Below are 16,083 nucleotides of genomic sequence, written 5' to 3'. Positions count from 1 at the left end.
TGCAGGATGTTAGGGATAAATTTGTCCCGGTAAGGAAGATAAAGAATGGTAGGGTGAAGGAACAATGGGTGACAAGTGAAGTGGGAAATCTAATCAGGTGGAAGAAGGCAGCATACATGATGCTTAGGAAGCAAGGATCAAATGGGTCTATTGAGGAATATAGGGTAGCAAGAAAGGAGCTTAAGAAGGGGCTGAGAAGAGCAAGAAGGGGTCATGAGAAGGCCTTGGTGAGTAGGGTAAAGGAAATCCCCAAGACATTCTTCAATTATGTGAAGAATAAAAGGATGACAGGAGTAAAGGTAGGACCGATTAGAGATAAAAGTGGGAAGGTGTGCCTGGAGGCTGTGGAAGTGAGCGAGGTCTTCAATGAATACTTCTCTTCGGTATTCACCAATGAGAGGGAACTTGATGACAGTGAGGACAATATGAGTGAGGTTGATGTTCTGGAACATGTTGATATTAAGGGAGAGGAGGTGTTGGAGTTGTTAAAATACAATAAGATGGATAAGTTCCTGGGGCTTGATAGAATATTCCCCAGGCTGCTCCACGAGGCAAGGGAAGAGATTGCTGAACCTCTGACTAGGATCTTTATGTCCTCGTTGTCCACAGGAATTGTACCGGAGGATTGGAGGGAGGCGAATGTTGTCCCCTTGTTCAAAAAAGTAGTAGGGATAGTCCAGGTAATTATAAACCAGTCAGCCTTATGTCTGTGGTGGGAAAGCTGTGGGAAAAGATACTTAGAGATAGGATCTATGGGCATTTTTAGAGAATAATGGTCTGATCAGGGACAGTCAGCATGGCTTTGTGAAGAGCAGATCGTGCCTAACAAGCCTGATAGAGTTCTTTGAGGAGGTGACCAGGCATATAGATGAGGGTAGTGCAGTGGATGTGATCTACATGGATTTTAGTAAGGCATTTGACAAGGTTCCACAGGGTAGGCTTATTCAGAAAGTCAGAAGGCAAGGGATCCAGGGAAGTTTGGCCAGCAGGATTCAGAATTTGGATTGCCTGCAGAAGGCAGAGGGTTGTGGTGGAGGGAGTACATTCAGATTGGAGGGTTGTGACTAGAGGTGTCCTACAAGGATCTGTTCTGGGGCCTCTACTTTTCATGATTTTTATTAACAACCTAGATGTGGGGGTTGGCAAGTTTACAGATGACACAAAGGTTGGTGGTGTTGTAGGTAGTGCAGAGGATTGTCGAAGATTGCAGAGAGACATTGGTAGGATGCAAAAGTGGGCTGAGAAGTGGCAGATGGAGTTCAACCCGGAGAAGTGTGAGGTGGTACACTTTGGAAGGACAAACTCCAAGGCAGAGTACAAAGTAAATGGCAGGATACTTGGTAGTGAGGAGGAGCAGAGGGATCTGGGGGTACATATCCCCAGATCCCTGAAAGTTGCCTCACAGGTAGATAGGGTAGTTAAGAAAGCTTCTGGGGTGTTAGCTTTCATAAGTCAAGGGATAGAGTTTAAGAGACATGATGTAATGATGCAGCTCTATAAAACTCTAGTTAGGCCACACTTGAAGTATTGTGTCCAGTTCTGGTCGCCTCACTATAGGAAGGATGTGGAAGCATTGGAAAGGGTACAGTGGAGAGTTCCCAGGATGCTGCCTGGTTTAGAGAGTATGGATTACGATCAGAGATTAAGGGAGCTAGGGCTTTACTCTTTGGAGAGAAGGATGATGAAAGGAGACATGATAGAGGTGTACAAGATTTTAAGAGGAATAGACAGAGTGGACAGCCAGCGCCTCTTCCCCAGGGCACCACTGCTCAGTACAAGAGGACTTGGCTTTAAGGTAAGGGGAGGGAAGTTCAAGGGAGATATTAGAGGAAGGTTTTTCACTCAGAGAGTAGTTGGTGAGTGGAATGAACTGCCTGAGTCAGTGGTGGAGGCAGATACACTAGTGAAGTTTAAGAGACTACTAGACAGGTATATGGAGGAATTTAAGGTGGGGAGTTATATGGGAGGCAGGGTTTGAGGGTCGGCACAACATTGTGAGCCGAAGGGCCTGTAATGTGCTGCACTATTCCATGTTCTAAGTTCTATGTACTGTACATTGTAAAAATGAGACAACATTTTTCAGGACCATGGTGTTACATGACACAGTACAAAAACCAGACTGAACTACGTAAAAAAAAACAACACAGAGAAAGCTACACTAGACTACAGACCTACACAGGACTGCATAAAGTGCAGAAAAACAGTGCAGGCATTACAATGAATAATAAACAGGACAATAGGGCAATGTGTCAGTCCAGGCTTCGGGTATTGAGGAGTCTGATACCTTGAGGGAAGAAACTGTTACATAGTCTGGTCGTGAGAGCCCGAATGCTTTTGAAACTTTTCCCAGATGGCAGGAGGGAGAAGAGATTGTATGAGGGGTGCATGGGGTCCTTCGTAATGCTGTTTCCTTTGCGGATGCAGCATGTAGTGTAAATGTCCATGATGGCAGGAAGAGAGACCCCGATGATCTTCTCAGCTGACCTCACTATCCGCTGCAGGTCTTGCAATCCGAGATGGTGCAATTTCCAAACCAGGCAGTGATGCAGCTGCCAAGGATGCTCTCAATACAACCCCTTTAGAATGTGATGAGGATGGGGGGTAGGAGATGGACTTTCCTCAGCCTTCACAGAAAGTAGAGACACTGCTGAGCTTTCTTTGCTATGGAGCTGGTGTTGAGGGACCAGATGAGATTCTCCGTCAGGTGAACACCAAGAAGTTTGGTGCTCTTTACGATCTCTACCGAGGAGCCATCAATGTTCAGCGGGCAGTGGTTGCTCCATGCCCTCCTGAAGTCAACAACCTCTTTCTAATGATTTGTTTTTTATTTTTTAACAACTGATCTACACCTTCCCGTCTGCCTTCTGCCTGCCCTTTCAAAACAGTGTGTATCCTCAGACATTAAACTCCTCAGCTATAAACTTCTTTCAGCCATGCTTCAGTGAAGCCTACAGCATCATACATGCCAGCCAATCTGCAACTGTGCTACAAGTTCATCCACCTTTTTCTGTATACTGTGTACATTCAAATATAACACCTTCAATCCTGTATTCACCCTTTTCGATTTTGTCCACCTTTTACATTGAAACTCATCCTGCTGACTGCAATTATGCCCTATCAACAGTCTCTCCTTGCTAGGAGTCTCACTATACATTGCCTTTGTTTGTAAACCAATTATCTCATCCTCAGCACTATCTTTTCCAGTTCCCAACACCCTGCCAAATTAGTTTAAACCCTCCCGAACAAATCTAGCAAACCTGTCCGCAAAGATTTTGGTCCCTTTCTGGTTCAGGTATAACCCATCCCTTTTGTAGTCATACCTTCTCCAGAAGATATCCCAATGATCCATAAGTGTAAATCCCTGCCCCCTGCACCAGTTCCTCAGCCACGTATTCACCTGCCACATCTTTTTTTTACCATCACTGGTGCATGGCACATGAAGCAATCCAAAGATTTCTACCCTGGAGGTCCTGTTTTTCAGCTTTCTACCTAGCTCCCTAAAATTTCACTTCAGGACCTCCTCACCTTGTCTACCTATGTCATTGATGCCAATATGTACTAAGACTTTTGGCTGCTCATCTTCCCCTTGAGAATGCCATGGACCGGATCTGAGCCATCCCTGACCCTGACATCTGGGAAGTAATGTACCATCCAGGTATCTCTATCACACCCACAGAAACCATTTCTGTTCCTCTGACTATAGAATCTCCTATCACCGCTCTTCACCCTTCTTCACCCTCTTCACCCCTCTGTTCTTCTGAGTCACAGCACCAGATTCAGTGCCAGAAACCTGGTCACTGTGGCTCACATTCAAAAGTCACATATAGTCACTTTCCAAATTGTTCCCTTTCCTCTATCTGGGACAATACCATAGCAATTGATGTACAAATGTTTGTATATCAGATGGACTACAGAGGCTTTTGATGGACAAAAAGATTTTACCATTGAGATGCGCCAGGTTTTCTACCATTCAGGAAGTGTACAGGATTCACTGAATCCTGTGCACTTGTGCATGCTTCTAGGCTTATGGTTCATGTTGGAATTCAAGACCCTCGTGGCAGAGTGTAGCTGGAATGCAGAAGCACTGCTAGCCCATTACAATCACAGGGTGTTTGAAAGAGGAGCTACCTACCAGCAAGATGCCCACTGGTCTTGAAAGCCTCATCAGTCTGGCCCTCCAAACTGACTAGCATCTTATGGAACAACCCTCCATATCATCAGCCAGAGTCCTAGTTTTATTCCCAGAACCATTTCTGACCTTCTTCATTAACACTTCCAGAACACATGCAGTTAAGGAGAGCTACTTTAACCCCAAGAGCGTGAGCATCAGTGGAGAAACAATTTGTGCACTTACTGCAGAGCTGCCAATCACCCACACATCTAATACCAACTGCGCCGGTGAAAATGAGGGGCCTTCTATTTGTTAGGCTCCCCCCAGCCCCTCATTCCAGCACTATAGCCCAGCTCATTCTCTCTGTCCTTCACAGCCCAATGGTTCCACGCACATAGGAGGTTCTGGTGGATACCAGCACAGCAGGCAACTTTCTGGACTAAACTCTACAGATTGGACTCCCTATAGAACCTAACTCTCACCCCTTCTGCATCATTGATGGATGTCCCTTGGGGTCTGGGATGGTCACTGCATGCACACAGCTGATGCATATGAACATCTGGGAACACTATGAGTCCATCCACTTCCTCCTTACAGACTCACACAAAACTCCCTTCATCTTATATATTTACTTATTTAGAGATACCATGTGGAATAGACCCTTCCGGCCCTTTGAATGGTACTGCCCTACAGTCCCGGAAACTTCAAGTTAACCCTAACCTAATCACAGGATAATTTACAATGACCAATTAACCTACATGGTTAACAGTTTTTTGACCATGGAAGGAAACAGGTGGACCTGAAGAGAACCCACACATTTCACAGAGAGGATGTACAGGCTCACAGTGAATGCTGGGAATTGAACTCCGAACTCCATCGCTTCAAACATTGCGCTAACTGCTACACTACCATGGCACCCAGACCTGATGTTACACCAGGCTCTTTTCTCTCTTATTTTGTGGCCTCTCATGACTTGTTATTTTGCAGTTTATTAGTAAAATATAATTTACTGCTAAATTATCTCCCCTGCTCTGCTTTTGGATCAAGCCTCCTTTACATTTCATGACGAAGTGTTGAGTACAATTAAGATTCTGGCTTAGTTACCTTTTGGAGTAGGATGGTGAATTTCCCAAGTATCCGGAACCCTCGAGCAAAGTACATGGAATTGCACCAGGCCAAGGCAATGGCAATGGTCATGAAGAACTCTTCAATGCCTGCACTTGTAAGTCGAAGGATGAAAATCAATAGCACTAGGAATGCATAGCAGCTGCTGTTGAGGGAAAAGGGAGGAGAACAATGGGTACAGTGCAGTGAAGCTCACTATTGGAAAAATTATTTACTTAGGAGCAAAGAGAGATAGATCAGAGTATCCTCTAAATGGTGAGAAACTGTGAAACAGCAGCTAGGTTTAATCAAAGACAAAACAAAAGTTGAATTCATTATCATGTGAATAGAGAAAAGTATGCACAGTGAAAAACTTACTTGTGGCAGAATCACACAAGAAGCATTTGCAAACAAAATATTAATTGAACATACATAAAACACATTTTTTACAAGATCTACCATGTTTGGAACAAAGAAAAAGTCCCACTTTAGTACGGAGTGATCAAAGGATCATGGTCCAGTCTGTATCAGAGTCAGATTTAACATCACTGGCATACTGTATGTTGTGAAATGTGCTGCTTTAAAGACAACAATGTAGTGCAATACATTAAAAAGACATATATTACAAGAAGAATATATACATTGTATATGTGTGTGTGTGGTGGATTCCAGTTAATTGGGACATTTTGGTGCAATTGAACGCCTGCCCCATTAACCAAACTTTCCTGGAAATAGTTAAAAAGGTATAAAAAAAGACAAAGTACCGTTCAACTGAGTAACAAAATATGTACAGTACTTAAATAAAATATAGAACAAATTAGAACACTATCAATACTGCTCTAGTACTAAATAAGTGTGCGTTAGTTCCTATTGGGTAGATATAGCCAGAGGTAGTAATGGGGATAAGCTCCCACTACCTACTCTGTGCTCCTAATGGTGTGCATCTCAAATAGTCTCTAACAACTAAGTCCAGCTCCTGGCCTTCATGTGGCCAAAAGAGAAGGCTCTTTAAAACCAGTAGTAGATGGGGCTTGTCAGCTGTGGTTGGCAGCTCAGGAGAAGGAAAGCTCTAATCTCAAACCTCCACTGCCTTGCAGCTGTACCCACTCATGGGGAAAGCTTCAGGAGTAAACTTTTAGAAAAAAATCTGGAGCTATTGCTCCTAAAACAGTCCTGTGTTGAACTCAACACTGATTGGCAACTCCTGTGATGCCACTGGTGCCTAATTGTGTCAGTCCCTGCTGTCATTTGGATTCCTTTGGATTCATCAGCTGCATGGAGATGATAAGCCTGCTGCATGAGCAACTGTTTGCTCTCCATATCCTACTGATCTGGCTTGTGTATCACATAGACAAGAGGGACGCAGTCAACCTGACCAACAGAGGGTCCCTATTTCCTATTAGTAGTTGAAAGGAAGAATTCATCTAGTGTACACTGCGATATATAGGTTGTCCAGGAAATGGTAGCACCTCTGGTGAAGGTGTTTGTCGTGTCATGTTTGGACACACTTCCTGTGCTCCTTGATGCTGGTTTCCACTGTGTCTGATCAATAAATGCTGCTCTGCGTTCACAGGGAATCTTGTAAATGCCATCCAACCCGAGTCTCAGATCATCTTTGTCCCACATAAGCTGTGACCTGAGCTTCCTTATGGGCTTGTGGATGGTATTAATCCCCTATTTCTTCAGGATCCTGGTGATCCTTCCAGAAACCATGGAAATATAGGTAAGACAAGCTGTAGCAATGGTTCCTTCTCATGGTTGGTTTTTCCTGGCTTTTCTGTCAGCCTTTTTTATTGATTTCCTTTACCTTGTACCCATTCTTTAGGAATGTTGTGCGTAATTGTCTTATTTCCTCGTGGAAACTCTCCAGGTCTGAAATAGCTTTTACAAGGGATGCATGCCAGAAGAGCAGCACAAGAGGTGTATTTGTTTGGGTTAGCCAGAGAAATTGGTGGTAGCAGAATACTGCCAGAGGATTGACTTCAATGGCACAAAACTACTATGTCACACCAACGGCTTTTGGAACCGCCAGGTAAAAGAAGCTAGAGGAAAAGAGTTTTAACAAAGACGAAGGCCTCGCTCTAAGTAAGAACTGGAATTCAATTGTAAACAAGGTGGGGCAGTGGAAACCTGATTGGTTGAGGACTAACCAATCAGGAGGGTCAGACGATGGGGATATAGATACCACTGGACTAGACACATTCAGGTATCATTCATGATGAAGATGGCAGTTTGTCATCGAAATGTTAGTTAAAATTGATATTTGTACCCGACTGAAAGCCCAAGAAAATTTTATTCATCATATACACCAGGAATGTATTAGATCCTTTATCTTACAGTTTACTTCTCACCAACTGTTAGTGGCAAAAATCACTGCTTTTGAACACAAACATACGCAAATGAGGCATACAAGAGCAAGATAGGTCAGCTGGTTGAGTACTGTCATAGCAACAACCTTGCACTCAATGTCGTTCTAAGAATTGTCTAGCGTCTAACAGGCACACAAGTTCACATGACTGATGATAGTTAGAAACAGCTGGCCAAAAGTCTCCTGTCCCAGTTAAGCAGCATAATGACCCAAATAAATGAAGGGTATCTCAGCTATGTTCTTGAATATTTTTTGATCTTTAAGATAAGCTGCTGTCCCAATAAGTGGTGTGTGTGTGTGTGTGTGTGTGTGTATACATAATTAGGGATTTCAACCAGGCCAGCTTGAAGAAGTTTCTGAACAACGCGTATCACCAGTGGAACCTGAGGAGCCAGCACACTCCTAAAACCAGACTTTCACACTTCGGTGTGACCACCTGACTGTACTTCTACTCCCGACAGAGACTAAAAACTGCAGCACCAGTATTAAGGACCAAGAAGAAATGGTCAAGGGAGGCAGAGAAGTGCTTACAGGACGGCTTTGAGTTGGTGGACTGGACAATATTCAGAGACTCATCTTTGAATCTGAATGAATATGTCACAGTTATCATCACCATCTGCAAGGTCTACACCTTGCCCAAGGGTTACCTGCAGGCTAGCAGATGGAAGAAGTGCCTTACACCTCCTTTGGTAAAAATGTTCCTCCACTCTATACTAGACATACTCAAACCAAAACTGGATGAACCAGGATATTCATAGTGTGCTGAGGTCTAGATCTGTGGTATTCAAAACTGGTGATCCAGAACTATAGAAGTAGTCCAGGTATGACCTACAAAAGGCTATCTTAAAAACAAAAAAATAATTTTGATTGAGGTTAGAAATGGAATCGGATGCACATCAGCTCTGGCAGGGTTTGCAGGCCTTTATATCCTACAAGGTGAAACATAACATCATGAATGGCTATGACACTTCACCCCCAGATGTACTCAATGCTCTTTATGCATGGTTTGAAAGGAAGAATAAAACTACATCTGTGTGAATCCCAGCAGCATGTAGCAACCCTGTGATCTCTATCTCGGAGGTCAACTTCAGAACATCCTTCAAGAGGGTGAACCTTCACAGGATGTCAGGCTCTGATGGTGTACCTGATAGGATACTGAAAACCTGTGCCAACTAACTGGTGGAAGTGTTCAAGCACATCTTCAATCTCACACTACTACGGTCAGAGGTTCCCACCTGCTTCAAAAAGGAAACAATTATACCAGAGTCCAAGACAGCAGGGTGAGCTGCCTCAATGATTATTGCCAATGGCACTCACATCTACAGTGATGAAATGCTCTGAGAGGTTGGTCATGGCCAGTCTCAACTCCTGGCTAAGCAAGGAACAGGACCCACTGCAATTTGCATATCAACACAATAGGTCTACAGTGGATACAATCTCACTGGCTCTCCATTCGGGTATCAGATGACTTGGACAATTGTAATACCCATGTCAGGCTGCAGTTTATTGAATACAGCTCAGTGTTCAAAACAATCATCCCCTCAGTTCTAATCAACAAGTTTCAAAACCTGGGCCCCTGTACCTTCCTCTGCAAGACCCAGTAATTGATTTCAGGAAGGGGAAGCTGGGGAAACACAGACCAGTCCTCACTGAGGGATCAGCAGTGGAAAGGGTGAGTAGTTTCTTTTTCTGTAATTTATTTTTTTATTGAAATTCATCATCAAATGAACATTTCCATAAGATACATTTCAGACATTGTGCATATATATCATATAATCATATATATCACAAATCTCCACAAAGTATTTATCTGAGGTATACACTTATAGAAAAGAGTGGAAAGAAAAAACAAGCAAAAGGAAAGAACTATGTACAAGTAGGGAGTGATCTTTTTTTTTACAACAGATTCATTGATTTGTGAGAATAAAATCAGGCCTATGAGGCATTATGTAGTTAAACCATTTTTCCCAGTATAAATCAAATTGTTCCAGCTTATGGTTAACAGATGCTGTTATCTTCTCCATTTTGTAAATGTCCATTGTAATTTCCATCCATGTAATTAAAGTTGGGCTCTCCTGTGATAACCATTTCTTTTTACCAGCCACCAACAGTATATCCATTAAATATTTATCTCTTTTCAACCATTCTTGAGGTATATATCCAAAATATATGGTCTTACTCTCTAAGGGTATTTCACAGTTAAAGATGTTTTGTAGGGCATTGTGTATCCCCCTCCAATATTTTTTGATAACCAAAAAATATGATAATGATTTGCATTTTGATTTCCACAATTTCTCCAGCAAACAGGGAGGTTACTATCATAATCGGATTTCTGAGAGTGTGTAATAAAATATCTTATCAAGTTTTTCCATCCAAACTCCCTCCATTTCTGTGAATTGGTACACATCCATTGATATCTCCATATTGTTGTCCATTCTTCCTCAGATATAATTATCCCTCCTTCCTTCTCCCATTTTGCTTTAATGTATGAAGTCGAATGTGTTTTAAGATTTGACAACCTCTTATACATGCTTGAAATGATTCTACTACCATTTTCTGAATTATATGCTTTTCTAAAGAGCTCTATCAAGCATGTATTTGGCTTGGCTACATTGTTAAGCGTCTTATTAACATATTGTCGCATCTGTAAATACCAATAAGAATATTGTTTTTCTAATAAGTGCTTCTCTCTAAGCATTTCAAAACTGAACAGTGTTCCTTCTTTCATTATGTTGCAAAGAACTATTATTCCTTTAGCTGTCCAGTCCTTAAATCTAGCATCCAATTTATTTGGTGTAAAATCAGAGTCATATGCACACCATTTAAGAATTGCAATATTTCCTTCTAGCTTATATTTGTTTATTGTAATTTTCCATATTTTAAGAGTCAATTTCACCCATGGGTTATCAATAGTATTAATGTACCTTTGCAGGTTGTTATCAGCCAAAATAGCTTGTATGGGGATGGGAAGTACCCGCTCCTCAATGTTTTTCCATTGAGCGTCGTATGATGGGTTACACCAACATATCACAGCTCTCAACTATGCTGCAAAATAATAATCTCTAAGAGAAGATAGGCCCCATCCCCACTTTTCCTTTGCTAATTGCAAAGTTTTGAGATGAACTCTAGGCCTTTTCCCCTGCCAAATATACCTTGATAGCATCTTGTTCCATTCATTGAATTGATTTTGATTAATCTCTATTGGTAAGGTCTGAAAGAGATATAACAGTCTGGGCAGTATATTCATTTTAATAGACTCAATCCTTGAACTGAGACTGAAAATAGGAATCAGGTTCCATCTTGCCACATCTTCCTTAATTTTTTATATAAAGGCTGATAATTACATTTTGATAATTTTGCCAAATCTTTTGGCATAATGATGCCAAAATATTTGAAAGACTCTGTGTGCCATGCCCAGGGGTATCGACATTCAATTTCTCTTGGTGGGCTATAGTAATATGAAAGTAATTGGGTTTTATCTATGTTGATCTTGTATCCTGATAATTGACCATATTGTTCAAAGGATTGCATCAATTTAGGTAAAGAGTATGTTGGTTGCCCTAGATAGATCAAGATGTCATCCGCATAACAAGCCAATTTATTCTCTGTCCCTTTAATAGTAATTCCCCTGATATCTTCATTTTGTCTGATGTATTGAGCTAATGCTTCCAGATATAATGTGAAGAGTAGTGATGACCATGCATAACCCTATCTTGTGCCCCTTTCTAGGATAAGACTATTAGATAAATATCCATTGATTTTAATCCTAGCAGTAGGATTGTCATATAGTGTCTGTATAGCTTTAATAATTGTGTCTTGGAAACCAAATCTATGTAAAACTCTGTAAAGAAAATTCCAATTAACCGAATCAAATGCTTTTACAGCATCCACACATATCACTATTGCTTCAATTTTATTTTTTTGTATATGATCCATAATGTGAACTGTCCTTCGTATATTATCTTGTGTCTGGCGTTGTCGTATAAAACCTGTCTGATCGTTATGTATCAGTATGGGTTGAAACTCCTCTAATTGTTTGGCCATGATGAAGGTAAGTAACCTATAATCTACATTAAGAATGGATATTGGTCTAAATGACCCACATTCCATTTTATCCTTGCCTTGGTTCAGTATAGTTGAGATTATCACTTCCTTCCAACTGGGTGGCATTTGTGCCTTTTTTAGAGCCCAGTTCAATGTGGGGAGTAAAACAGGAATTAACTCAGTTTTAAATTCTTTGTACCACTCTGCCGTATACCCATCTGATCCTGGTGGCTTGCTTAACTTAAGCCTACTAATTGCAGCTTTTAATTCAACTTCAGTTATGTCAGCAGTCATTCTTCTATTTTGTTCTTCGCTTAAAGAGGGTAACTCTAGAGAATTCAGAAAAATGTCAATTTGGGTTATGCTTCCCCCTGGAACTTTGGAATATAGGGTTTTGTAAAACACTTCAAAAGCTTCTTGAATTTCACTAAGCTTATTTTTTATCATTTTCATTCTTGGGTCCCTAATTCTATGAATTGTATTTTCTGCTATCTTTTTTTCAGTTTCCATGCCAGTATTTTCATAGATTTCGATCCACTTTCATAATGTCTCTGTTTCAGAAACATTAAGTTTTTCCTGATTTCTTGTGTAGCCAAATTATTTATTTCATTCCTAATTCTTTCAATTTCCTCTAATGTATCCTGTACCAAATTCAATTTGTGTTTTTTCTCTAGTTCCTTCAGCCTATTTTGTAATTCCTCTAATGTTTTATTCCTTATTTTTTTTCTTATATGAAGATATCGCTATAATTTTCCCTCTTAAGACTGCCTTCAGAGTATCCCATAAAATGGGAGGTGAAACCTCTCCATTATCATTAAATTCTAAGTAGAGACCAATTTCTTTTTTAATTTGTTCCTTAAAGTATGGATCATTGAGTAGACTTGAATTTAGTTTCCAAATAGTATTCTTTGGTTGTAGGTCAAAATCAACAGATAAATATATAGGTGCATGGTCACTTACATCTATTGTCCCAATTCCACAGGTGTTTATTTTGTCTTTGTCTTTTCCAAATGTTATGAAATAGCCTATTCTTGTATATACAGAATGGGGAGCAGAATAATGAGTGTAACCCCTTCTGTCAAGGAAAAGGTCCCTCCATATATCAATTAAACCAACATCCACAAAAAGTGTATTGACTTTCTTATGTAAAGATTTTGTTTCATAGGTTTTTCTATTGGAAGAGTCTAAGTTTGGTCGTAATTGTAAATTTAAGTCTCCCCCACATATCAGGAGACCTTCTGTTTCCGTTACCATAATATCAGTAATTTTCTGAAAGAAACCAATATCACTTCCCGGGGGTGCGTATATATTCAATAGTGTAACTGAATTGCACTCTATATTCCCCCTTACCAGAATATATCTCCCCTCTTTTTACAAAATACTTTTTTCAAAATTTAGCTTACTTGAGATAAGAATAGCAACTCCTCTTCTATGTCCTGATTTATATGAGGAGAAAAACAGATTAGTGAAGCCCATTCTCTTTACTTTTTTATGCTCATTATCACTTAAATGAGCTTCCTGTAAATATACTACATGGGCTTGTTCTTTTTTCATTTTGGATAAAATTCTCTTACATTTGATTGGATTTAATAGCCCATTTACATTAAAAGAAATTAATTTTACCTTGTCCTTAGCCATCTGTATTTATCTGTCAATGTATCATTGAAATTAGAATAAAACTGAATCGATCTACTCCCTGAACAAATAAGAACCAAGAAACGCAAATAACAAAAATGGCAATGAACATGTGATTCCAAGGCTGAGGTCTCTAGTAGATATATACACACACACCACACACATATTACACACATACACATATATATATTCTCATTTTGGTGGGGAAAAAGAAGTAAGTGAGCGATTAAAGAATAACAACTAAGTAATATAAAATCCACATTATAATGTATTTCTCGAGATAGGTATATTGCTGTGTACTTTTGCTTCCGTTTAGCTTCTCAACATTTTAAAAGTTAGCCAAACCTGATGGCTCTTCTGAAGGGGGTGAGGACTGTCTTTGGGAAACTCCTGGTCTCTTCCTGATATATTTCTCTCAGCCTCCTCCCGTCTCCTGCCTTCTCGATTCTCGCACTATTTCCCAAGCAGAGCAGGATAATTCCTCAGCCAGGCTTTCCCTTGTTTTGGTCACGCTGACGGGCAACCCTCTGGCCTTCGTGTCTGTAGTCGCCTCTTCCACTGTCTGGAACAACCGTGTCCCATTGTCATAAAACACTCGAAGTTTAGCAGGGTACGGAGTTTGAGATCTAATCTTATTTTGCTTTAGTACTCACTTTACTTCAGAGTATTCTTTGCATTTTTGGAGGATCGCAGGGTCGAAATATATTGGTCGAAATATATTAATTTATCCTCTAAAAACACTCTCTTCTTGCCCCAGGCCCTTTGTAGAATCTCTACCTTGGTGCTGTACCAAAGGAATTTAATTATTATTGAGCATGGCTTTCTATCCTGGGTAGGTTTCGGGACTAATGCGCAGTGGGCTCTTTTGACTTCCAGCTCCATAGCCGGGGGAAGATCGAGCGCGTCCTGCAGTAACTTCCCGACAAACTCTGTCATAGACGAACCCTCGGGAATGTTGTAGATTCTGATATTTTTCCACTGTAATCTTCCCTCCAGGTTAAGCAGTTTACCTTCTTGGTGATGTAATATTTTTATTGTCTTACTCAGTATCCGCTCCATGTTTTGAACGTGATCTTCCACCTTCTCAATTTGAGTCTCTGCCACCGCTATTTTTTGATTGACACTGGTGAGCTCTGACTTAACATCATGGAGCTGTTGCTCTATTTCTTTCTGGACCTCCATTATCTCTTTCAGGATTTCAAACAGATTTGCCGCTTTGCCTGAACAAGGCCTGGCGTCCGCCTTGCTAGCACATGGTTGGGTAGGAGAGACGCTCGCTGCAGTCCTCTCGGACGCAGGCTCCAGTGTCGCTTTTTTTTTATTTCCATTCCTTTTCCTCATTCTTGCCCCTCTTTTCAGTTCAAATATTTTTCAAAAAATATTATATTTGTGCTCACTTCGGCAGCACATATACTAAAATTGGAACGATACAGAGAAGATTAGCATGGCCCCTGCACAAGGATGACACACAAATTCGTGAAGCGTTCCATACCATATTTTTTAAAAAATAAAAATATTATATTTGATGGGTTAACGGGGCTTAATATGCATTTTTCCGGAGGAGTTAGTGACTTAAGCTGCCATTCTTGACAATGACGTCGCTGGAAACGGAAAGGGTGAGTAGTTTCAAGTTCCTAGATGGCAACATCTCTAAAGATCTATCTGCATATTGATCCAATTACAAAACAGGCGCAAAAGTGGCCATATTTCATTAAGAGTTGAGGAGACTTGGTATATCGCCAAAGATTCTTGCAAATTTCTACAGATATATCATGGAGAGCATTCTAAGTGATTGCCTCATCATCAAGCATGGAGGAGCCACTTCACAGAATTGGGAAAAGCTGCAGAAAGTTGCAAAATCAGCCAGCTCCGTCATGGGCCTCCTTGGCATCAAAGACACCTTCAATAAACAATGCCTCAAAAAAGCAGCATTCATTATTAAAGACCACATCACCCAGGGCATGCCCTTCTCATTGCACCATCTGGGAGAAGGTACAGGAGCCTAAAAACACAATCTCAATATTTCAGGAGCAGCTTCTTCCAGATCTCGACGTACAAGCAAGCTGGATGAAAGGAGCAGTCAACGGATGCTGCCCGACCTGCTGAGTTCATCCAGCTTGTTTGTACGTCTTGATTTGACCACAGCATCTGCAGTATACTTTGTGTCTTCCAGATTTCCGACTGGACAATAAGCCCATGAACAGACCTCACTTTGTTTTTTGCTCTCTTTTTGCACTACTTAATTGTTTATACATTATTTTATTGTAATTTATAGTTTTTTAAAAAATTATTAATGTTACTGTCCGGTCCGGAGCCCGCATTCCGGATCCTGATCCAGTCCACGGACTCTGGACTCCGGGTCTTGTAGCCATCCCTCCTTTCTCCCTTCAGCCCAATTAGTCACACCTGTGGATCATCGTGGCTTGTTGGGGCTCAAGGAGGCGCACCTGATGCCCATCGGCTGGTGGTGTAAATAGGGGGCTCTGGGACTGAGTGGAGTTAGGGTGTTATCCCGCTTACGCTGTTCCTCTGGTTGCCCTGGCTTGGAGTTCCCCTCATTAAAGATGAGTTCTTCGAGTAAGTCTGGCAGTCACCCTGGTCCTAGTTCCCTTCCTATCCCTTGCCTCCATCGGGCAAGCTTGGCTGGACTGCTGTTGCCCGGTGGGGGACTCTGCCCCTTTCCATCCCTCGCTGCCGATGAGTTGTGCCTCGCAACCTACCCAGGTGCCCCGCAACCTGCTCAGGCCCCCGTGTTCCTGCCTGGGAGGTCCGGGCCCTGCCTAGGAGTTATGCCGCCTGTCCAGTGAACTCCGGGATCCTG

At 41.4% G+C, this 16,083-nt stretch overlaps 1 protein-coding gene and 1 non-coding gene across 2 annotated transcripts in view; one reads left to right on the top strand and one right to left on the bottom strand.

Annotated features, from left to right (window-relative positions):
* Nucleotides 1–16,083, bottom strand: part of LOC132380197 (transient receptor potential cation channel subfamily V member 6-like) — a 102,399-nt gene that overhangs the window by 14,475 nt on the left and 71,841 nt on the right. Inside the window, exon 11 of the mRNA XM_059948885.1 lies at nucleotides 5,216–5,381. Coding sequence (XP_059804868.1) covers nucleotides 5,216–5,381 — 166 coding nt within the window. The remainder of the gene's footprint in view (nucleotides 1–5,215; nucleotides 5,382–16,083) is intronic.
* LOC132380357 (U6 spliceosomal RNA) lies at nucleotides 14,652–14,763 on the top strand. The gene has a single exon (XR_009507743.1). It is a non-coding gene; the product is annotated as a U6 spliceosomal RNA (small nuclear RNA).

This window comes from Hypanus sabinus, chromosome 23 (assembly GCF_030144855.1).
Source record: "Hypanus sabinus isolate sHypSab1 chromosome 23, sHypSab1.hap1, whole genome shotgun sequence".
NCBI lineage: Eukaryota > Metazoa > Chordata > Chondrichthyes > Myliobatiformes > Dasyatidae > Hypanus > Hypanus sabinus.
Note: the sequence above shows the minus strand (reverse complement) of the source record. Positions and strands in the feature narration are given on the sequence as shown.